This window comes from Lagopus leucura, unplaced genomic scaffold, assembly GCF_019238085.1.
Source record: "Lagopus leucura isolate 7727_CA_CO unplaced genomic scaffold, USGS_WTPT01 Super-Scaffold_100014, whole genome shotgun sequence".
Lineage (NCBI taxonomy): Eukaryota > Metazoa > Chordata > Aves > Galliformes > Phasianidae > Lagopus > Lagopus leucura.
Window position 1 is genome coordinate 8,176,622 of NW_024962268.1, and position 25,160 is coordinate 8,201,781.

The 25,160-nt window shown below is 38.4% G+C and overlaps 1 protein-coding gene across 1 annotated transcript; it reads left to right on the forward strand.

Moving 5' to 3' along the window:
* The first annotated feature begins 1,538 nt into the window (after positions 1-1,538).
* Positions 1,539-21,210, forward strand: DEPDC1B (DEP domain containing 1B). The gene is made up of 11 exons (XM_042875359.1): positions 1,539-1,586; positions 2,128-2,393; positions 9,507-9,642; positions 11,816-11,943; positions 12,568-12,698; positions 15,000-15,047; positions 15,452-15,592; positions 17,785-17,951; positions 19,401-19,577; positions 20,177-20,362; positions 20,666-21,210. The coding sequence occupies exons 1-11, from the start codon at positions 1,539-1,541 to the stop codon at positions 20,825-20,827; spliced, it is 1,590 nt and encodes a 529-aa protein (XP_042731293.1). The 3' UTR covers positions 20,828-21,210.
* Positions 21,211-25,160: the final 3,950 nt, after the last annotated feature.

Here is a 25,160-nt window from a genome sequence, read left to right on the forward strand (position 1 = left end):
AATGTGTTAAATAAGTACTGATGAAGAAAGAGTTCTCTGTAGTCTTGTAGGTAACTCCAGCTCTTGAGGAACTCATAGTTTTGGCTGCCCACTTTGCTGTTATTGCTCCCACCCCAGTGGTGCAAATGCATGAACATGCAGTGATCAGAACTGGTTGGAAGTTTTACCAGAAGTAAGAGATGCTGCACACAGTCACAGTTTAGGTGGAATGTGGCCTACAGCAGAGTGTGAGGGGCTGTGCGCTATTTTCTTAGTCTGCAACTTAGACCAATATCTGATTTTTTTCCACACACTGAAGCTGTGACAATGCATGGTCAAAACTGAGCTCCAAAGTGAGCATCTCTAGACTCCTTTAAGGAGCCAGGAAAATCTCCCAAGTCCAGCAGTTGTGAAGCAGCCAACTGCCTCTGCAGCCAGTTGCTGGGAATCAAGATTTAATTAAGCAGGAGATGCTTATCAGTCCACAGGCTGTCTGCAAGGGCTGCTTTAGAGTCCAGCTATGTAATTCCTTGCAGACTGCTTTTGTTTCTGTGTGTTGTATGGGTATGCAATCAGGGGCTGCATACAGAACAGTTATCCTAAGTGCTTCATTCCAAAATCATAGGATTACTCAGGTTGGAAGAGACCTTAAAGATCAAGTCCAACCATGACCTAACCATACTACCCTAACATTAATGTTATTAATCCCATCCTGGGTTGCTGCTTGTGAGAATCACACGGGCAGCTGGCTTTTTTCCTACCTAACAGTTGTATGTCAGAGCTGAGTACTACAGGAACCATTTCACAGTGAACACGTGATGGCAACGAGGGGACAAGGTTGAGACTGTGTGTCCCTTAGGCTTATGACAGGAGAGAGACAAATACCACTACTTACACCTGAGGAATTGAGTCTGCATTTTATTATTATTCGTTTTCTGTGAATTCGTGAAGTCACCGTGCTAATTCACCATTCTTTGCACACCTCAGCTCACCTTCTTTGCAGGTGTTTTCCAGTCTCAATCCTCGGCCCCTCTCCCAAACGTTCACTGCTCTGCCCTAGCAGGAAGCAGAGGCGATGAGTACTTCACGCTCGTTTTAAAAATTTAGCCATCTATCCCTCCGCTGTGCTCAACAGGAAGCAGGCGTTGCGCTACTCTGCCCAGTCACCGCCATTCTTCACCGCCTCTGGGCTAGCTCAGCCGTTAGAGCCGAGGGAGGGAGCTTTCCTCTCTACCCGTACTGGGAAAAGGGCGGGCTGGCAGCTGGGCGTGACAGAGCCAAGCCGAACCCCGCACAACGCCACCCCCCCTCCCACTGCCCGCCCCTCCGCCCGGACTGCTGGGAGGAGAGGGCCGCGACACTCCCCGTGCCGAGAGCGTAGTGCCGGGGGCGGGACAGGTGTTCCCTCCACCAATCAAAAACGTCGACGGGCCCGTCAGGTGCTGCGACTGGCGCCCAATGGGCGAAAGCGACGCCTCGCGGGCTCTGATTCAAACGGTCGGCGGGCGCAGTGCGTGCGGCTGCTGGTTTCCGTGGAGACGGGGGGCCCGGCCGCGTCCATGGAGCCGGGGCTCGTCGGGCCCGGGCCGTACCGCGCCACCCGGCTGGTGAGTGAACGCCCGCTGGGCCGGCTCCCGCTCGGAGCCCTGCGCATCCTTACTTAGTCCCGGGGGGAGCTTCTCCCTAGCGGTTCCGTAGAGCTGAGCTTCTGAGGGCCGAGCGCTGCGGCCCCGGGCCTGTCCGGGCAGCCTTCCCCGGCGGCCGGGGACCTGAGGCGCGCTCAGATACGCGCTCAGAGGCGTGCTCATATACAACGCCGGGTGCTGGTGTTACCTGAGGTGAGTCCGTGCGGGGCGATCGGCCCTGCGGAAGGCGGCCGTGGTCCGGTCCTCCGCCTCACTAACAGGGTGAGGGGCGGCCGAACTTCCCCCTGGAGCCGCTGAGCCGTCGGGAGCGGAGGGCTGTGGGTGTCCTGGCTGCCGTGTTCTTGTGTCCGTTTGCACATCTCTGGTGTTTAAATGAAAGTTCGGGTTTCAGTGTGCTTGTTGCCCAGGTGAACGAAATCTACCCAAATCTGTGTTCTGCGTAACTAAAAACGCTTCCTGTGGAAGAACTCCCGTAACAGTTTGATTTGTGTCTCCTTCCTAGTGGAATGAGATAATCGAACTCTTCCGTGCTGGAATGCCTCTAAGGAAGCATCGGTGCCGCTTCAAAAGCTACGAGCGTTGCTTCAAAGCCTCGGAGGCAGTGGACTGTTTGCATGAACTACTTGGCTCTAACCAAAACTTTGGCCCAGAGGTGACTCGCAGTCAAACGGTTAAGCTGCTTAAAAAATTCCTGAAAAATCATGTTATTGAAGATATTAAAGGAAGATGGGGCAAAGAGGACTTTCAAGATGATGGCCATTTGTATAGGTAAAGCTATGTATCGTAGCTGTGGAAAACGTAGGTTTTATGAAAACGTTAATAGCTTTTATGTACTGGTCTTACAGATATTTCTGAAAAATGCTGTTGCAGAGGTATCAGTGTGTCTTTCTCCTTTCTGTTAAAGACACTTTCTCCTAGTGATGTCAAGTAGCAGGACTTAACGCTTGATTTTTTTTTTTTTCTCAATATATTTTTATAGGAACTTTTCACTTGATTTCATGTTACAAATACAAAGTTGTTTATAGATTTTACAAGGTGGCAGAGTCTTTATGCTGCTGATAGATCTCAGGCTTGTCAGTAACTGAAAGTGTATTGAAAAGTGCTGATAAAAGTGGGTATGATACTGAGTGTCCAGCTCCAGTTCTCCTTCCCCAACCCTACCCCCATCTGCCTTGGATGAAATTTCCATTCCTTCTCAGAGAAGAGGGGCCATCTGAATTTAAGTATCATCTGCAACAGCACTTTTCTTTACACCTTGGATCATCGATAGATATATTCTCTAGTTAAGAAAGTCTCCTGAAAGAAAGAAATTCTTACTTACATCAAGGATAATTGTTTGTTTATCCTTGTCTAACCTCTTAACTTGTACTTTGTTAACAGAGATAAACTAATCTATTTGAGTCAAAAGCTTAGCATGTTTAGAGGGGTTCTTTCACTTCCTGTGGCATCTGTTAAGGCTTGGGTATCAAGAAATTGTGGGTTCTAAATTCTTACATTCTTACATTGTTCTGTTTAATAATGTAAAAGTAAACATTATCTTTAGCATGAATTTGTAACCTACATTGTGATGAATCTTCTGTTGAAGAAATGGAAGCAGTAATGTTATGTTTCTGCTTATGAGTCTTTCTCATAAAGCATTATTTTGTATTTTTATTTTTCCATGGAAAATATTAAGAAATCGTTACAAGTGTAATGTTGAATTTCCAATTGGTGTGAAGTTAGTTTTTTTATTTTGCTGTATTATCTTTCATAGTTTCTAAACTGAAGTGTTAGCTTTTTTTTCCTCTCTCTTATTCGTACATCTGTGCTCTAAGCACTGCTTTTCACTACTGCTCATTTTCTCTGTTAACTTAGAATACTTCAAGGGTAAAAGATACGTATGATGTAATTCTTTCTCTGTTGTTATAAACAGAATACAGCTGAGATATTTTTCTCATAAAGTAACCACATTTTTTGTTTACAAACTTGTGCAGATTATTTAAAATCAGTTGGATTTGTGATCGATTCAGTTAACAAATTAATACTGACTCAAATTTCTTTACTGCTGCATGACATCTTTCAGTTAGTGGCTGCAAGTTCTTGGTTTAATATTCTGAAGAAAATAACAAAAGCAAAAATAAAAAAAACCCTATACCTCAGTGTTACAACTTCTCAGCCAAGTAAGTTAAATATTTGAACCAATTTTGATCAATCTTTGTAGGAGAAACTTTAAATAAATTTGGAGGAATAAAAATTGAATGTGTTCTCCAAATTTAGCCTCATTGGAGGGGTTTAATGTAATCATTAAAAAAGGAAGTTTAATGTGTTGTCCTGTTCTTAAACTCTTCTGGCTATCTGCTTGAGGCTGCTGTGTGGGGTGGGAAGAGGGAGCAGATACTGATAACTTTGCCCATGAACTACCCAGTGATTCAAAAAGCTGAGGGGCTCTTGCACCTTGACTTTAAACTGGAACTAAAGGTTAAGTGTAATGGAATGATGTGGTATGAGCTGGTTTATACAGCTGAAAATCACCTTCTGGTGGGAAGACTATCGGAGGATGCTGGCATAAAAATATGTTGAGAGTGACAGAAGATAATTAATAATCATGTCAGTGTATTTCATGTTTCTAGGGGTTATGTTAATGATTGGAATAGAAAGGCTATGTACTTGGTTTTAGAGATAATTTCATGTATATATTTCAGGACCAATGCAGAGGAGAGGGATTCTGAAGAAACTGGAAAAGATGAGAGAGGAGGGTGCAAGGTCTCTAGAGGTTTCACAAAATACTTTTGAAGAACTGTGGAATGCTTGCCTTAAAGCAACTTTTGGTGTAGAAATGGTAGCACAGAATTGTATATTTGTTATTTCCTTTCTTTTCCATATACATAGGGTTAAACATTATTTTTCTGGCCTGCCTTTGCTCACATATTTAATGTCCTGGCAGCTCCCTCTGGTGGACTTCACTAAAGTTAATCTTTTAGATACAAATGTCTTACAATCCTAATATAAATTGAAACACAAGTAGCTTTTACTTCCATTGATAATACTTACACTGGAAATCTTGACTTGGTTCATATCTTGCCTGTAGATTTCCATGTTAATGGACTGTAACTGCAACTATATGCTATGATGCAGAGTTGTCAGTGGAAATCAAAGTAGTTAGATATTTCCATAATTTTTTGTATAACTGAAGTACTCATATAGAACATGTAAGATGTGCTGTCAAATATTGTTTTGCCTGAAAGTGTTAGGAAAATTATTAATTGTCAATGTGAAAAATAGTATGCTTTCTGGGTTGGTGACTCCTGACCTAATGGCTCAATTTAGTCTAAAACAATAAATGATATGTTCCAGTTTTGGAAGCTTTCAGGCTTTATGCTTCTTGGAATCGAGCAATTGTATTAAAAGGGCATGTGCACTGCTAGTATAGAATCATAGGACCTTTTGAATTGGAAGGGACCCTTGGAGGGTCATCTAGTCCAGCTCCCTGCAATGATTTTAAAATATTTAAAATACAAACAAACAAAAAACCACCACCGCCAACAACAAAAAACCCTTCTTCCTTATATTCAGTCTAAATATCCCTTTTTCAGTGTGAAATCATTTCCCCTTGTTCCATCACAGCAGACCCTGCTGAAGAATCTCCTTACTTCCTAAAGCCCTAGATGCTGAAAGTCTGTGATCAGATCACCTTGCAGCCTTTTCTTCTCCAAGCTGAACAGCTCCAGCTCACTCAGCCTATCCTTGTAGAAGAAGTGTTTCATATTTTGGATTATTTTTGTGGTCTTTCTCTGAATGTGCTCCAACAGGTCTCTCCTTTACTGAGGTCTTTACATCTAGATGCAGTATTCCAGGTGAGGCCTCACCAGCGCAGAGCAGAGGGGTCGGAGCACATCCCTCGCCCTGCTGTCACACTTCTTTTGATGCAGCCGGGAATACGATTGGCTTCCTAGACTTTGAGAGCGCATGTCCATCTTAACAGCCACCAAAACTTCCAGGACCTTTTTGGCAGGGATGTGCTGTACCCTTTTGTCCCTCAGTTTGTACTGGCAGTGGAAATTGCCATGACCCAGGTGCAAGACCATGCACTTGGCTTTGTTGGACCTTGTGAAATTCACTTGGATCCACTGCTTTAGTCAGTCTAGTTTTCTGAATAGCACCCCGTTCCATTATGGTCTTAAACTGAGACAGAGGAGGTTTAGGTTGGGTATAGGAAGTTTTTCACCCAGAGACACACTGGAACAGGTTGCTAAAGGAGGTTGTGGATGCTCCATCACTGGAGGTATTCAAGGCCAGGCTGGATGTGGCTCTGGGCAGCCTGGTCTGCTGGTTGGTGACCCTGCACATAGCAGGGGGGTTGAAATTCAATGATGTTTGAGGTCCTTTTTAACCCAGGCCATTCTATGATTCATTCTATGATTCCTCAGGCATGTAAGCTGCCAGATGCAGCTTTGTGTTGTCCCCAAACTTGCTGAGGTTTCATTTAATCGTGCTGTTGAGGCAATGAAGATGTTTCAGAGCTGTGGTCCCAATACAGATGCTTAAGAGTCACTGCTTATCACTGATTTCCATCTGGACATTGAGCCACTGACTGCTAACTACTCTGTAGGTATGGTCTTGCAACCAGCTCCTCATCTGTAGACCAGTCCACCCATCAAATCCGTATCTTTCTACTTTGAAGAGAAAAGTACTATGGGTGCTATATTAAGGGTCTTACTGAAGTCCAGATATATGACACTGGTGGCTCTTTCCTTGTCCATTGACAAAGTTATGCCATCTTAAAAAGTGACAAGCTTGATAAGGCAGAACTTGCACTTGGTGAAAATATGCTGGTTATTCTGCATCACCCTTCTCTCTTCCATATGTCTTAGCGCAGCTCCCAAGAGCATCTGCTCCTTGATCTTACCGAGCTCCAAGGTATGGCAAACAGGTCAATAGCTCCCTGGATCATCCTTTCTACTCTTCTTAAAAGTGGGTGTGACATTGCCTTTTCTCCAGTCACCAGGGACTTTATCTGAGTACCAGGAGTTTTTAAATACCGTTGAGAGTGTTTTGACTGTGTCAACCAATTCCCCCAGGACGCTGTAGTGCATTTCAGTGGAACTCATAGACTTATGGATGTTCAGTTTCCTCAGATGATCACAAACCTGATCTCTGCTTACAGCAGAATGGGCACTGCTCAGCCAATTTCCACCTTCTGAACCACCTGCTTGAGGGCTGTGTGTAGAGCACCAGCTAGTGAAGGCTGAAGTAAAGATGTTGAGTATCTCAGTCTTTTCCTTATCTTTTTTTTACCAGCCTACCTTTGTTGCTCACTGTACTTTTCTGGTTGATGTACCTGCGGGACTCATTCTTCTTTTCATCCTTTGCCAAGTCCAGTTCTGGTTGGGCTTTGGCCTTCCTAATCCCATCCCTACTCAGCCTAGCAGTACCTCTATACTCCTCTTAGGTTACTTGTCCTTGCTTTCACTGCCTGTGCGTTTTCTTCTTGCTCTCCAGTTTGATGAACAGGCTCCCTGGTTCAGCCATGCCTCCTTTTCCCTAACTTCCTTCATGTGGAGATGAAAAGCTCTTGAGCACTAAGGAAAGCTTCCTTAAATACCTGTCAGCTCTGTTACACTCCCTTGTCACTGAGGGCTATTTCCATTGCAATTTTGTTATCTAACTTCCTGAAGAGCTAGAATTTGGTTTTCCTAATATTAAGGTTCCTGATTTTAGTCTCTGCCTATCCAGTATCCCTCAAGTGTGTGTGAACTCCACCACCGCATTATCACTACAGCCCAGGCAGGCTCCAATTATGTTAGTGAACAACAGGTCCAGTATTGCATCCCCCTGATGGGGCTGTCTATTACTTTGCTCAGGAAGTTACCCTTGATGTAATCCAGGAAACTCAAGTGCCTGCAGCTCGCTGTGCTCCTTTTCCAGCAGATGCCAGGGTAGCTGAAAGTCTTTCAGCAGGGTGAGAACCTGCGATCATTGTGTCTGCTGTAGCTGGAGAAAGGTTTCATCAACAGGCTTTGCTTGATCAAGTGTCCTGCATTTGACACCAACCACAAAGCTTCTTTTGTTGCCTCTGTCTCTCACCTGTAGCCTTTTACTTTGCTCATGGCTGTTTTTCAGGGGCAGCTCTTCACACAGTATTTATTCCTTGATGTAGAGGGAAATGCCTCTTCCCTTCCTTCCCTGTCTGTCCTTCCTGAACAACATGTAGCTGTCAATAGCCACACTCCAGTCATGGGAATCATCCACCAGGTTTCAGTGATGGCAACTACACAGTGGTTTTCCAGGAGCCACTGGTGGCTTCTATCTCTTGTTTGTTTCCCAAGCTGCATGTGTTGGTGTAGAGGCACTTAGTTCAGCTGGACAGCTGGCCTTGCTGTCTTCTTGCATGATAATTTCTTAATTCCTTTCAAGTGTTTGCCTTCAGTCTTCTTGTTGCTTTCAGATGTCTGGGATTTCATCTGTGACATTTGTTACACCATTAATTCAAGGTTAATTGACACAAAAAGGTATCTTTGCTACCTGCTTGTCTAAACTGCTAAAACTAGTGCTGTTTGTAGAAAACAGTGTAAATCTTGACATATCAACTTTGGAATGCTTCTCAGTTTCAATCTAATTCTTGGGTTATTTTTGTGTAGAAACCAGAGACTTTTCACCGTCCGTCCAAAAGCTTGACCATATGAATCTTACTGTAATGCTATGTCATGGAGTTTCTCTAGATCTGTCTGATATACTGATTTAAAAGAAGGCCATAAAATCACGACATCTTATTTGAGAAGAGAGGAATGCACCTACTTTTTCTGGTTTCAAGGAAGCTTCTCTCCTGGTTGAGGAAATTGACAGATTCAGGTGTTAGGATGAGCTAGAAGGGAAATGGGAAACTACTGAGAATATTGTAAAGCAAAAGAAAAAAAAGATTCTTAACCCAATAAAACTAGAAAATAAAATTAATGTGAAAGCTAATTAGATGTTGAGATTAAAAAGGTGGACTAAAATTTTAGAGAACTTGAGAAATCTTGAGTATGAAAAACGTTATGGCAGGATATGATTGTGTGATATCTACTCGTGTACAAGTTCTTGTTGCTTAGGCATAGCTATAACTGTCCTTCACACACTGATAAGGGGATGAAGGAGGTAAAAGCAATTTCTTAGAGCATCAGGAATCTTAGCATCTAAAACTTGGGAGTGTGGGTAAATGAGATTTGATCTGAGCCAGATTGATGGGAAGATTATAATCAGATTTATTTCTAATGTGCTGTCATTAATTTTTTTTACATACGCTCCCAGCAGGGTGGGGATTGTTTTCTAGTACCTATAAGGTCTAGCTTAGGGTTTATTTCTGCCAATTTCTTCAAGGTACTTCTTGAAATGCATTAAAAGGTGAAAGTTTCCTTCACAACCAGCTGGAAAAGACTCCAAATTGCAAGATATGATCTTTGCATAGAAAGCATGTAGACAAAAAGAATATGGTAATGCGGACAGAACTTTATGCACTGATTTGTGTGCATGCTAATTAAATGCAAATGATAGGTCATGTATCTTTGTATCTTTGCTTTGCACATGGTGAAAAACCTACCTACAGCTTTTTCAGCAGAAACCCACCTTCTAAAGAATAGTCAAGTGGTGCTGTTTGAGATACACCAAAGACATCTACCCGAGGCTTTCAGTTACATCATAGAATATACAAAGGGCTTCAGCTATTCTGGAAAAGCAGATAAAGGTCAAATGACTCATCCTAGGATGTTTGACCTTTTACTTAACACCTATCTTCAGGCAATTAAGGTGCTTTGTAAATGTCCAAGGCTTTTGCTGTACTTGTGAAAGCTTACTTGCATAGTTTTCCTTTGGTAAATATGGAATAATGTGAAGTTCAGAAGTTTTAAAAGTGTTTTCCAATTATAGATTTCCTCCTTCCTCACCACTGAAGCCATATCCAAAGAAACCTTCATTTGGAAAGGAAGTCATTAAATTTCCAGATTGGAATGATCCAAAGGCTGGCACTTCCCAAGAACACATTCCTGTGAAATCCATCATGACGGTAAGATACTCAGTTAATTTCTCCAGACCTATACACATTTGGAAAGCAAAATTCAATCAGGAATTCTTCATTGTGCCACAAACTACTTGGTTAGAGAATTGAACGTAAAATACCTAATTGTGTGGAGCAAAGTTGTTCTTAATGATTTGCTGAAGATTTTGGCTTTGAGTATTCTTTCTGTTACAGACTTATGTACTTAGCGTCCTAGTTCAGCATGGATGCATTTGCCAATATATTTGCATCTCAGTGTGCTCTATTTCAAGTGACGTGTTTCTTATCATATAAGACATAATAATTCCTTTACTGTTGCTTACAACATAACTTCTATTCTGACACTTCATGTTGGAGAACATGCATAATATAATTCCTTGCTATATACTGTAAAGTTGCTGGTGATTACGTTTCCTTTTCTACAAGGAATACATTGTGTTGAAGGAGAAGCTGTCCTCCTTCTGTTGCTATACTTGGTGAGCTTGGAGAATCATTCTGCTCTGTGCTCACTTGGATTGATCCAGCTTTTACAAAGTTGGGAAAAAATATTGCTTTTATTGTTAAAAAGAAATTGTCACTTGTTTTATATTTTATATACTAAAAGCCTAGGCCTTTTGAATTTCCTTTCTTCTAAACCTTTCTTTCTGTTTAAATTGTGTTCTCATCCTTTTTATGTACTGTTGGGATTTCTTTTAGAATTTTAGCCTTTTTATTGATGCTGTTCAGTGCAAGACTTTTGCCTTGGATTTCTTGGTGAATGATAGCCTGTTTGGAAAAGCAGTTCCTATTGTTCTGCTGAACATTAAGAGGTTCTGAGCAAATAGCTATTCCACACTTGTAATGCAATTATTTACATGCAAATCAAATGTTCTTTGCATGTGCAGCAAGTTCTATGTAGAGGCATGGTCCTTAGAACTGCAATAGTGGGAAAAAGATTTATATGGAGGAAAGAAAAGGTAGTGCAGAGGGCGAGTAAAAAAAAATAGAGTGTTTCAGTTACTGAGTAAGTACTTGCTGCAGTTGTAATGCATTACAGATTCCAGCTGTTTGCTCTAAATTTCCATTCAAGCATCCTGTCCTGGAAAATGCTATCAAATGTCTGTTTATGTACAATTGTCTCAGATGTGCCACTATGCAAATGATGCAAAGGAAAAAAGTTTTTTTTATTATTATTATTATTATTTTTTAAGGCTAGCTGCCTTTAAAAAAAAAAAAGGTGAAGTGGACAGGTAACTTGAGGTGGTTTAATCAAAACTTAAATTGCTGCAGCATCAAATAGAGTGCTTATTGGCTATGCGTGAATTGATAGACAGGGATCTGGGTAGTGAAATACTGATGCAGAAAGCCAGATATTAATTGCGGAGGATTTTTTTACATTTCAAACTATCTCAAGTCTAGTGTCCTAGAGTGACTGTTAGCAGTTGGAGTGATTAGGTGCATTCCTGGAGTGCATTTTATGATTTAGTTGTGATCATAAAGAATGCTGTTAATTTGATGTAGGAATGCTGTGGTGCAAATCATTGCACAGTAACTAGGAATGATCCAGAACTTTGCTTCAGAGTATGCTATGAACACAGCCTGCATTGTATGTGCACTTATCTGATGACAATTTTCAAGCACTGAACTTGAATGTGAAGACTGAGTAAAGGATAATAGTCACATGAACTTGTGTTCTCTTTACTTCTCTTTTATAATGATAGATTAGATATGGTGGATGTCTTTATCTGTAACTGTGTGCTTTCACTTTATTGCTGTTTTGAACTTGCTAGTAAGTTTACTATTTAATTATTATCAACATACAGTGAACAAGAACAAAAAAAAAGTTTTCATCTCATCTAAAAATTTTCCAATAATTTTTCTATAAACAAGTGTTTAGTCTTAGTATGGTAGTTGATATGAACTGGTTTTGGTCCTGAATAAGATGTGAACTGTGTTCTAGACCACTGACTTTTAATGTGGATTTTAATGGCCACTCAGATCATTTTTTCAGCTTTGGAGATGCTAAGTAACAGAGAAAAGATGCTGTGTATATGAAAGCTAAAATGCTTGCATCTTGCAGATTTTGCTAGATTTTAAGACATTTTAAAATTATTGCATTGTAACACATTTGTGTTACACTGTTAAGTATTTGAAAAATCACTGGCTAATGAGCAGTGCTGTTTTTTTTTCCTTCTGATTTTAGAATTCTGAAATGTGGTACAAGCGTCACAGTATAGCTATTGGGGAAGTACCAGCATGCAAGCTTGTTTTCCGCAGGGAGTTAACACAAGAAAACATAGAAGAGATATGGAAATCAATGACTTTGTCACGGTGAGTATGCATGTTAGTAATACTAACTTTCCTGCAAAATCAGCAGGTCAAGTTCACAAGAAAACTTCAGTACTTCCTGACTTCTTTCTCTTGTACTATTTCAGTTCTTTTATTGTGTGGGCTTTGTTTTGTTTTATCACATTTTTTCCTGAATCTTTCCCTTCTCCTGTTATGAAATTGAAGAACTCATGTAGAAGTAAGACACCATTAAGCCTTTTAATGAAAAGTACAAAACTTAATATGAAGAAATAGCTATGTCTAGAAGTCTTAGAGAAATTCCTTACATTTTTCATAAGGAATATCCTATGCAAAACTAAATACCTTATTTTAGAACGTTTTTTTGTCCTGCAAAAATATGCTTTAGATAATTTTACATTATGATATCTTTTCATCTAAGCCTGGCATACTATCTCTATGTAATAAACTTGATCTAGTGCAGTGTAGCATAGGAAACTGTGTGATCAGAGAATAGTGTCAGTCTGCTCTAATCTTCCTTTGCATGCTTATGACTTAAATAATAAGTGTAAAGGGTCTCTTTCACAACTGTATCTGCCCTAATGCTATATATTTTCTTGCAAATTAGAGTATTAATGTATTTGTTGTGTTTTTAATGTATTTTTACAGACTACAAAAAGTCTTGGGTTTGGATTGCCTGGATGAAGTGATAGATACAAAGCTTGTGAATTCAAAGCATATTGTCCAAAATGCATACAATGTCAATAAGCAAGGCATTGTCACTTTAGAAGACAAATCAAGTGAGTATTTCAGAAGTTCTTGTTTAACTTCTTAGGTTGTAGTTTATTATTTTTAAAAAACAACATAACTCTGATTTATACAAATACATAGCAACTTTACACTTTTATAACCACATTAAAAAAACTAGAGTTTTTATGAAATGTACTGTTGTTGTGCACCCCAACAGCAAGAATCAGTTTTCTTTTCTCCATCCTCACATTTTAATATCCCTGCTTTAGTACATGTATTAGGTTTATGTGGGAAAGCTTTGGCAGCAAGAAGGATGCTGTAAGAAGAGCCCAGCAGTTGCCCCATGCCAGCTCAGAGCCAGTGCCACCTGGCTCCAAAAAAGTCCCAGTGATAGCCAGAAATGATCCAGTGAGTCATGCTGTGAGATTGTATTTAAGAAAAGGGAAAAAATGCTGCACAACAGCAGGGGGAGAGAGGAGTGTAAGAGGGCAAAGGCCAGGGGGCACTCCAGGCCCAGAGCATATCCCCACTTGAATTCTGTGAAGGAGTCCACAGCACAGCAGAATTGTGTCCTGAAAGATGCTGCAGTTCATGGAGTTCTTTGCTGGAGTAGGTCCTGTGCTAGAGCTGCCACCCGTGGAGGATCCATACTTGAACATTTAACTCCTGAAGGGTGGACTCTGTGGTACTGACTCACACTGGAGAGTATTGGAGAAATGGAACATTTGGGAAGCCCGCACAGAAAACTACATCTAGATATTAGGTATCCCATTCTAGATGACTGGGCGGTAGGGACTGTGTCATGGTTCTATGTTTTTTTTGTTTTTGGGTTTCAGTATTCCACATCAAAACATCATGTAGTGTACGGGGCATTAAAGTGTCACTGCCCCAATCCCAGGTACCTATCCCTGTACATTACAGCAGTCACGGGATCTGGCCCTTCCGGGTGGGGGGGGCGCTCTCTTGCTGCCTTGCAGTGGGTGCTGGAGGTGCTTTCCTAGCCGTTCCAAGCTTTTCAGGTTTGACTCGGTCCTGGGAACTCTCTCTCTCATCTTGTCTGATTTATTAATCTCAATTTCATTGTAATGTAATTGCAATGCATTGCAATGTACATTAAATTGTACATATTGTGTTATCTTGTATTCCAATATTATAGTAAAATAAGTTTTCCTCCATAGATTGCTGCTGCTGCTCTTTTCCTCCCTTCCTTCCTTCCCATTTTTGTGGGACTGGGGTGAGGAGGCCTGTTGCCCCTGTCACGGACATAGATTGATCTGGTCAACTCCGGGACAGACTGTAGTTTGCTTTCAGTTTCACTGCTTTAGTTTGTTATTATCAATAGGCAACATATTATATTAATTTCCCTTGAGTCTGTTTTGCCTGTGACACTGATTGGTGAGTGATCTGCCCCATCTCAACTTGCAAATTTTTTTCATCATATTTTCTTCCCTTGGGAGACTGAGAGGGAATGAGAACTGTATGGTGAAGTTTAGCCTACTTATTAGCGTGAAACCATCACAGCAATATTGAACAAAGGTGAAGGAACTGACATTTTTCAGTTAGAATTGTGGGGATGTATTTTTTGAAGCTGCCTTTGTCAGCTTATCTGTGCCTGGAGTGTCTACAAGAGAGCAACATGTAGTAAAAAAAAAAACAAAGAAAGGATGAGAATATATACAGGGAGGCTTAGAACTTTTAATTTTTGCGTTTTCAGTCAGTATATTTTGAAAGAAGCACCGTGTAAAACTGCTTTTCTCACTAGGGAAACATTAAATATGATATGAGAGATTACTTAATATTGTAACCATGTTTTCCACAAGATCTGTAGAGAAGTGAAACATCAGGTAGGAACCTGATTTGGTTTATGAAAGTAACCATGTCTAAAGCATTTATGTGTTAGTTCTCCAGACAGTTGGAAGACTTCAGGATATTGCTTTCCTCTTTTCAGAAATGACGAAACTGAACATATGAATGCTTTTCATCATGCATAGTACAAAATAACCACTTTACACATTCACTAGTCCCTTACAGAAAATCCAATATGTTTGGTTAGATTTTGCAAGGCAGATTAATACTATATGATACAGTTTTCCTTATTAAGCTGCAACAGTTGTAACTGATTGATATTGAAGCACTGAAAATAATATGTTTGTAATCTGACAGAAGTTATTTCTCTCTATATTAAGTAGCAATCTGTTTTTTTTTCCTTTCAGTCTACTTTATAAGAGGAACGTCATTAAGAATTTTGAGTTCACTATGATCTTAGAATTTGTACTAGAAAAAAAAACAACAAAAAACAAACACCTGAGTAACACTTTCATTTACATTTTTTTAATTTTTCCCTTGTGCAGAGGACCTACCTCACTGGATATTGTCAGCAATGAAATGCCTAGCAAATTGTAAGTAAACTTGGAATAGAACCTAAAATGTCACTTAAGAAAAAAATCATCTTCATGATGTTTCACCACTTCATCAGCATTTCACCAAATATCAGTGATATTCATAGTCAGTATTTTTTCTGATAATGGCCTTGAAAACAATGTTGAAAAAGATCAGTCAGTCAGCATATGTTCTCCTGTCAGTGCAGTTCACTTCACTGAAATATCTTAAGGTTAAAGTATTTCCATTTTTCCCTCAATTATGTTTGTTTTCACTAGATCTGTTAGAAATATAAATAAACTATTTTTAATAGTGTATCTAAGCTTCTTTCCTGCATGAATTTGCACTTGTAGTGGCTGGAATAGCAAACAGTTGATTAGCTGCAAATTAACTTTTTTTTTTTTTTTTTTTTTTTTTTTAATAGGGCCCATCTGCTCAGATTTGAAGCAACCTACATATTCAGGATTTGAAAGAGATGTCTTCAAAACAATAGTGGACTACTTTGGCCAGATGAAAGAACCACTTCTTACATTTAATTTTTTTGATGTTTTTGTTAGTGTGTTAGGTAAGTGGTCTGGGATGTAACAAGAAATGTATTCCTGGTGCTTCAAAGACAGTTTAATTTTTAGCTATAGCTAAGGCAACAAATGTTCCTGACAATATCTTTTAGAACCTTCCTACTCTTTCATGCTTTTTTTTGCTTTTCTATTGTATTTAGTATGTTTCAGGACTGAGTTTCATTTCACAGCATTCCAGATGTAAAAATGAGAATGAGCAATTCGTATCAACACTTCTGTACAAGTGAAAAGAAATTGTGCACTCTTTCAAATAAGTGTGAAAAGAAGTCACTTCACAAAAAAATATATATATATTCCATATGGAATTTTTCCTTATAAACAAAAATAAATATATACAAGTCATGAAGGTATAGGATTTTAAGAACTACTTTGTTTTCAATCTTCATACTTTGCCAATCTACTTAAAAATACCATCAGTATATGTTTGAAATTGTCAGATCTTTCTAGCTTTGCCTAGGCAGCCTACTCTGGACACCAATTTACAGGCATTTAAATGTCTAAAAAGTTGCATGTGGCTGTAATGGGATGTCTTGGGATACTTGATTTAAGTACCTTCAATTACTTATGTAAGGATAAGAGTGGTTGGTCTAGAGTATTCCCAGGTGTTTTTTTCATGCTGTTTTACTTTTTTTATGATTCAATTATTAGTTTCCCTATTTAGCTAGAAAAAGAAGTTCAAGAAGGCAACTCATCTTCTGTTGTGATGTCTCACTCTCCTTTTTGTACACAAAAAATAGTTCTTACTAGTAGTAGGAAAGCAAATAAGGGACCTAACTCTATGCACATGCAAATAATGTGGGGAATAAGTGAGGAATTACTTGTGTATGCCTGTTGGTCTCTGATCTTATTGGTATCACAGAGGCGTGATGGGATGGGCACAGGTTCTTTAAGAATAACATTTAGGTGAGGTGAAGTCACTCTACTCAGTGACCAGCTGAAGTGTGTGGAGCTCTGCCTGGGAGTAGATGAGGAACAGACGAAATTTATGGATTAAACGAGGGCAAGGACAGGTGTCATTATGATGGTGATCTGCTGTAGGCTGTCTGAATAGGAAGAACATGTGAATGAGGCCTTTTACTCAGATGGAAATTTCACAAGGCCTGGTCCTGGGGGCCTTTAAGCGCTATGATATCTACTGGAGGGACAACACTCTTGAAGATTCCTGGAACAAATCATAGAATCATAGAAGTGCTCAGGTCGGAAAAGACCTTAGAGATCATAGAGTCCAACCACAACCTAAGCATATTACACTAATTCTAACAACCCTCTGCTAAATCATATCCCTGAGCACCACATCCAAACAGTTTTTAAACACATCCAGGGGTGGTGACTCAACCACTTCACTGGGGAGCCTATTCCAGTGCTTAACAGCCCTTTCTGTAAAGAAGTGCTTCCTGATATCCAACCTAAGCTTACCCTGGCACAACTTGAGGCCATTTCCCCTTGTCCTGTCACCATTCAGAAGAGACCAAGTGTAAGGCACTGTAAGCACCTTTCAGATGTTGGAAGAGAGCAATAAGATCTCTCCTCAGCCTCCTTATCCCCAGACTGAACAGCTCCAGTTCCTTCAGTGCTCCTTGTAGGACATGTTCTCCAAGCCCTTCATAAATCTTGCTGCCCTTCTTTGGACCTGCTTCCTTCTCCAAAGGGTAGAAAAGCCAGTGAGGAGACGTACTACGTAATTCACTAACAGGATGGGGCCTGTGGGGAATCTGAAGTCCAAGGAAGTCTTGGCTGCAGTTACCTTGGAATGGTGGAGTGGAATCAAAGGTTCACAACAAACTTTCAACCCCAGGAGAGCAGACTTTAGCATCTACAGGAATCTTCTTACTAGAGTGAGATAAAGCACTAGAGGGAAGAGGGGCTCAAGAATGCTAATTCAAAGATTGCCTCCAAGATCAGGAGCAATGTATCCCAGCACAGAGAAAGTGGCAAAAATATCAGGAGACCTGTATGAATGAACAAGGAACTGCTGGCTAAACTCAAACACAAAAAGAAAACCTACAGAAGGTGCAAGTCAGGACAGATAACCTGGGAAGAATACACTTCCTTCCCAGAAAAGGAATCTGGGGAGATGGATTCTTAAGATATTTAGAAAATACCTGTGGAAATAGGTAATTGAGAAATGTTTCTGTGTTACTTTATTATTATTTTTATTTTTTTTTGAATGGTAAACCAGGTCTGCTGCAAAAACACAGCGAGGCTATAGAAGCTCTTCAAATATCTTGTCTCCTGCTGCCACCAGAAAATCGGAGAAAACTGCAGCTGTTGGTGAGAATGATGGCAAGAATTAGCTTTAACAAGGATTTGCCACCTCTTTCTGAATCAGTGAGGACCAGAGTCTTGGTATGTATAGTAATAAGGCAGAAGATCTCACAAGGCTTTTGGAGTAGCAAAAGCTACTCTCTCTTACTGGAGAGCATATGTAAAGTAAGGCTTGCTTATTTGATGAATAGTTTCTCTATTCCAATTATGCAAAAACATCTCTGAATTTGAACAAGTTGCTTTTGAACTTGTGATCAAATGCAAAACTTGCGCAGGACTTGAAGGTTAAACCCACCTTAAAGTTAAATCCCCACTGATTTTTTTTCTATGCAGACTTAAACAGACTGACTGTTGAGAGTATAATAATGACAGAATAATAGAAGATGAGGTCTCTGTTCTTCATAATTGCAAAAAGTGTGAGAGAAACAGACTGCCTGCTTGAATTAAAGTTAAAAATATATGCCTGAATTTTTTTGTTTTTGCAACGAGAAAAGCAAATCGTGCCAACTGATTTCATTACTCATTTTTGTTCTTCACTTAACTACAGAAACATTCTTTTCTATATATCATTTTTATTCATAATTTGACAAACCCCTACTCTATGCTAATGTCAATGAAAACTGTGATAAATATATAAATAGCCCTACAAAAATGACATTATCACAGTCACATTTGTATTGGTTTTATTTTAGGCAAAATTTAGCTATTCCACTATTTCTTTTTGTTAACATTTAAGTTCTCTGCAAGGAGTAGAGCATTGGAAAGCTCAGCTGTTCCATAAAAATCTTAGGATGTCTACATCTGAATTTTTTCTGTAACAATGAAGATTTTAATTAACAATAATGATATTTTATTAAGATAATTGAATTATTGACTGATACTTTTAATTAATTAACTGTAAATGATATTTTTAACAAAAATAACGTAATTACAAGGTAAATGTTATTTTTTTAAGTGAATCCTATACAATCCAAGTACTTTGTATTATATTTTATTTCAGTGGTTTAATCTACATCACAAAGCAAAAAACTTTGTTCTTCTGTGCTAGAAATGTTAACAGTGACTAGTACACAGCTAGAAAGCTTGTAGTCTCATATTTGTTCATATGTTCATTTGTTCATATGTTCATTTACATGTAGTGAGCTGCACCTGAAATTTTATTTGAAGGATTAGAAAGTAATGGCATTAAGGTTTCCTTCTGCCACTTAACTTCTATTCAATTGCTGTGTTGTTTTTAAAAAATTATGAAATTTATGCTCTATTTGACTGGAAAGGCCGAGTGAAATGCTTGAGAGTAAAATGAAGAGCAGCCATTCTATGCCTTAGGTCAGCATTAGATTGTTTGAGGCAAGAGCCATCTTCGGTCCATTCAGTGTCGGTACAGTACACAGTGCTTATTTTTTTTTATTTTTTTATTTTTCGGAAGTATGGTGAGTATTTTGTTGTCAAGAGATCTTTTAGGAAAGATTTTAATACATGCAATTTTTTCTCTATAAATAGAAAAGTAAAGTAAACTTTTTTTTTTCTCAGATGGTTCAAGCATTTTCCCGTTGTATTCTCTGCTCTAAGGATGAAATGGACTTGGATGAACTGCTTGCTGCTAAGCTAGTATCTTTTCTCATGGACAATTATCAGGAGATATTAAGTGTTCCATCCTCCTTAAAATCTTCTATAGAGGAACATGTTGTACATGTCCAAAGAGTTCAAGTAGGTGTCTAGTGGGAAAAAACACCTTGTGTCACTCTGCTTCAATAGCAAAATCATGCCTCCTGCTCCTGAGTTTGATGTATCTTAGACTTTTGTCTGTCTCTGCTAGCATATTAAGAGCTAGTTTGTTTTGGCTACTGATACTCTATCATAACTATGTAGTTAAATGAAACTAAACAGATCTTGGACGTCTTAGGGACAAACATGTTCCCATCTTGGTCAACTTCATCTTCTCCAGGAATGGGATCACAATATTTTGAAGGCATCCACATGTACTTGACCTTATCATAACTTCATTTCCTTTTTCCAATATCATATTTTCATGTTTAGTTCAACATTTATTGATTTCCACTGAAGTACTTAGCCATTTATTTTAAGATAAGAATTACATGGGCTTCCAATGTTTCATGCTTCTTGACTTACTAGAACTCACTCAATTTGTGCAAGAGGTAGGAGGTAGAATTTGTGGTCTTTTTCTGTTGAATGACTTTGAGTAACATTTAATGACTGTAATGACACAGTAGTTAACTTGGTACGGTTCTTGTCTTTTTTCCCAAATTTGTTGCAGAGAAAAACTTTTCTTTTTATTCTTTCTCCAGATAAAATATGCTGGAGCTGACACTGATGCGGCTTTTCCTGCTCCATCATTTTGCCATCAAATCAGCACAGATGAATTTGAATACCAAAAGGCAACTGGCTCTCAGGAACCGCTGGCAGCTTTATTAGAAGAAATTGCAATGAATAAAGAAATATCTGTGAAAGACAAGAAGAAGAAACTCAAACAAGTAAGTAAAAATTTCTCCAGTATTTATTTAATTTTGAAAAGCTTTATGGATTTTTACATTTATGGTCCTCTAAAAAAAATAATGACTGTCAAAGCAGTAGATAATCGTGGGCATTTATAACATTTAATTGTTTAGAAGTGCCATGGTGAATAAGCCATACTGGAAAACAAAACTTAAATTTCTATACAGAGATATAGAGAGTGTGTTGAAGGAATTTTCTTGCTCCATTCATGGATATGACATTCTTATTTTAAAATGACAAATATGAGTGAATTCTTCGTTTAAATTGATTTACTTTTCTAGTTTCAGAAATCTTACCCTGAAGTGTATAGAGTACGATTTCCTACCCCTGAAACTGAAGCAGTGCTGTTTCCAGAAAAATCGAAACAGAAGCCACCACTTCTGATGTGGGCTTTAAGAAAGCCTTTTCAACCATTTCAGAGAACCAGAAGCTTTCGGATGTAAAGAGTTTGTATGTAATACATCAGCAAACTGAGTCAAAGCAAATTTTCAATGGATCTTACACAAAAGGAGCACGTAATTTGCTCAGAAAAAATACTGGAGTCTGTAGAGAACATCAGTAGAGAAGTGTTGAGGACACAGAAATGTGAACCAATGTCAGTATTTTTTAAATCATGATTTTTTTTTTTTTAATGTTTGTTTTGTAGTTCTTAAAAACAAGATGATTAACTTGCATTGGGGATAAGGCACACTTGCTGTAGTTTGATCATTTCAAGGTCAAAACTTGTGTGCAATGTATTGTTAGTTAATCAAGAGCATTTTTTTTGTTGTATAAACTAGGCCGTTTGTTCATGTGTAGCTTGAGAAATTCCTAATCTGTAAGTACACGAATAAGTATGTAACACTGGATTTTGTTTTTCTGTTGTGTGACCTGTTGTTCTTATATAAAATTTATTTCATAAAACTGTAAAAACTCATTAATTTTGATTCTTATGATGCATTACATATGGAGTCAACTGTTGTTGAAGAGCCATTTCTTTTTTTAGTATAGACTTAAAAGCCTTTTCCAAAAGCTGTTATGAAATAGTGCTGTACAAATTTGGATGGCTGTCCTCTAGAACTCATTTTGTCAGTAAAATTTGAATCTTTGCATTTCTTCTGGAAATGCAAATATTATCTTGATTTTGGAGTATTGAGTACCCTTAATGATCTTGTTTGTTTTCCATTATGAAAACTATTGTACATGTAACTTGACTGGGAGTATGACTTGATTCTGGCAACAATTTGCAGACATCTACTGGTATGATACTGGTGGTACTTTTAGGTTATCCATCAGAGTTTTAAAGAACAGTTTTTTGTATGTCACTGAATGTCGAAGTCTATGCAGAGAGGGAAGGCAGCAGGTATCTCAACCAGTTTGTCTGAAATTCTAATAATGTGCTGACTAATCTGCAGCGTTCACTTTGCTAACCCCCTAGCATGTCAATAAGCTTGCAGATGTAAGGCTGTTGGTTTAATAGACTGGAATGTTTCTCGGGTATTGTGCTCTTTATGAACAGTACATGTTTTCATGGTCTGTCTTCACCCTTGCCCTTCTTAACAGTAATCATTGCTTAAATAAATGTGGTGCTAAAGGTACACTTTTCAAATATTAAGAACACATTAAAATTAATATTGAAAGTAGTCTGAGGCCACTTAAATTTTTTACTGGGTCTCTGGCAGTGATGTATCTTCTCATGTTTGTCATAGTATTCTGCATATTCTTATGTACAGACTGACTACTCATAACATAAACATTTGGTTATAGCAGTAATCCATAAAGTGTAAGAACTAATAAGGCTAGTGTTTTTCATAGGAATGAGGAAACCCACCCGATTTCATCTCTGACATCAGTTCTTAACTGCACAGGAGAGGTAGAATTCTATCTATTATGCACTGAAAATTATATCACTACTTATATGTGAGCCTTCTAGTGTCACACTGAATTGTTTCTCCAGTGATCCATTTCTACTGTTCATAGAGCCAATTTTAAACAGCACTTTGTGTTTATTCATTAGTTTCTAGTAGTAGCAATTGAAGACATGGTGTTTCTGTGGGTCAATTACAGTTGTGTTTCAAATAATTCTTTTTTTGTCTGCAACAAAAACAAACCAAGCAAATCCATTTGTTGACAATTCCCATGCCTGCCAAAAAATGCTGTCACAAAAAATTCTCTAAAACCTCAGGGGGGACTTAGAAAGAGAACTGCAGCAGAAATAATAGTTTCGCAAGACTGAATTTTAACTGTTGTCTAGTCTTGAAGACTGACAAAAATTATCTTGGAAATAGAGAATATTTAACTACAGCTGCTATTACATCTCTTCCTTGTCTCATAACTGAACTAAATGCGCACATACAAAGCAAATATGGTATTTCTGAATGGAGGCTGGAAGAAGAAGATTGCTAGAACAGTAGTACAAAGAAGACGGTGGTCTTGGTAAAGAATAAAAATGTTTCTGTATTCCTAACATGTAATCAATAGAAACCTCTGTTTTTTTATTAACGTTCTTAGGAATATAACTTCTCTATGAAAGCCGTGTAGTGTCTTGATATTGCCAGGACTGAACAACCTTGAATCAGTTGGGCTTTATTTCCTGTGAACTGTGAGATTCTTCTGCTTACGCAAGTAGTTGTTACTGGAGAGGTTAGCTAAATTAAGACTTAGCTGACATTCTTTTTAAACACAGCAGGTGGAAAACTCAATAAAGGTAGATGATCAGTATCTTAAATATCTACCTTCAAGCTCATGTGTAAGTAGGAGCTATTTCTCAACATTGTAGTCTAAATTTAACTCCTTAGTACTAAAGTTTCTATTGCAATGCCATTATTTGTAGCTCTTGGGCTTTTTGGAAAAGAATCAGAAACTTTCAGTTGAAGTTTCTGTGATTTTTGTTTTGTGTGTATGCTAAGACCAAATAGGTAATTACACATGACTCTAATAGCAAACCTTCCAGAAGAGTGGAAAACTTGATGCAAAATTTTAGTGGGACAAATTTGATGCAGAATATTATAGCTAATTATTATTCAGTATGTTGTTTTTGATTTCTCACTGAAAGTACACTTGTACGGTGAACGTAGCTTTGTTTGTAAAACTAAAATTACAATTGTATTTCAAAGCGTGTTTTAGTTTTTAATCCTGAAGTTATGCTGTGGGAGTGAGATAGCTATATGGTATGTTTAGGTATGGTATATAACTGATAATATACTTAGCCTGTATTTGTTTTATTTTGGACTCCTTGGAAGTACTAATGGAATCACATACATGGTTAAAAATTGTGGCTATATTATGGCATTACTTTTAATGGCTTCTGGCAGAATATAGTCATTAGTCAGTAATGGTTAAGTGATTAAGAACTGCATAAATGTAAGTACAAGGGCATTGTAACTGATGGAGGTGCACTTTATGGATTTTTTCAGAAAATCTGTACTGCATTTTCCTGTCAACATTTTCACTGAGAATGTGAAAATGAATGTTAAAAAAAAACAACACTCTTGGTATCACTAGGTCGCCTTCTCTGTTTTCAGAATGCTCAGTAATAATCAAGACATCGAAAAGGAACTGTGCAGGTTAAAAATGAATTCATACATGGTCACATCTAAACTTACATCAAAGAGCAGGGAATGTAGGTCATTTGAAAAAGAAAAGAGAGGAGGAAAGATTGTGCTCTGAAAAACTACAGTTCTATGAGTTTCCTCCTACAGTGAACAAGGCTTCCCAATATGCTGAGGCAGAGGGCTAATGTGATTCTTTAAGGTCTAAATTGGAGGTGGTTACATAAAATCAGCTGACTCATCTCTTGTGTGACCTCTGCTCATTACTGAGTGACTGATACTGAAACATTGCAGGATTTGCAGATTTTTATAAAACTATAGATGATGGAAAATGAGAATTCAAAATTACTTTCCTTAAACTGAGAGTTTGCATTACTTCAGTCTTTCCATTTATGCAAAACAAGAGCAGGAAGTCACTTGATTAGCTCATGGAAGTACATTTACATAAAGAAGTACATATTTTGGTAAGCAACAACGATGTGGGTTGAGATGGGAGCATTATGATATAGTTGGGAAGTTGAGCTGGATGTGTTTAAATATAGAGGTTTTTTTTAATAACATTTAGGACACTGAATGATGGGAATGTAGTGGATTTTATCTTTTCTTGATGTCTTCAGAAGTGTCTTTTTTTCTGATGGATATTTGGATATTTGCTGAAACCAAGGTCGCTAAGCTCATAGCAGAGTGAGCAGAGAAGCAGCATAATGACTTAACATATAGGAGACTGGACAAAATCCCCTCAGTCTGCACGCTCTGGATTTTAACGAAAGTTGCCCATCTGTTCATATTTATTGGCTTCACTAAGTGATTTGATATTCAGTAGCTGATGTGAGTTATTTGTCATTTCTCTGTGTTGTTTTTTTTTTTTAATTTTATTTAAAGCAACTAAAGAAAACAGTATCTTTAACTTTTTTTTTTTTCCCCAGACAAAACTGATGAATATAGGCAAAGTGGGATCACCTCCAATGTTGTGATGGCACAGCTGCATCTGAGGATAATGAAAATCAGCTATATTCTACCTAAAACTGGTCAGGGAGGGTGAGGTATGTGTCTATGTACTGCAGGATTTCTGCCTGGAAATTAGAGAGAGGATAGGATCCATAGAGATATGATCTGATGGCTGGTATGAATTCTAGTAATAGAGTAGTTGCTTTATTATCTATGTAAGTATTCTAAAACATGTGTCTTAGTCTTGTATTTTTCAGCCTGGAATTACATGGTGCTGAATTGATCAAGGTCACACCTA

Bases quoted from the DNA above. Each gene is read 5' to 3' on its own strand.
- DEPDC1B (XM_042875359.1), top strand. From the start codon at position 1,539: ATGGAGCCGGGGCTCGTCGGGCCCGGGCCGTACCGCGCCACCCGGCTG. The intron at 9,643-11,815 runs GTAAGATACTCA...TTCTGATTTTAG, and splicing joins CTGTGAAATCCATCATGACG to AATTCTGAAATGTGGTACAA. The intron at 20,363-20,665 runs GTAAGTAAAAAT...TTACTTTTCTAG, and splicing joins AGAAGAAGAAACTCAAACAA to TTTCAGAAATCTTACCCTGA.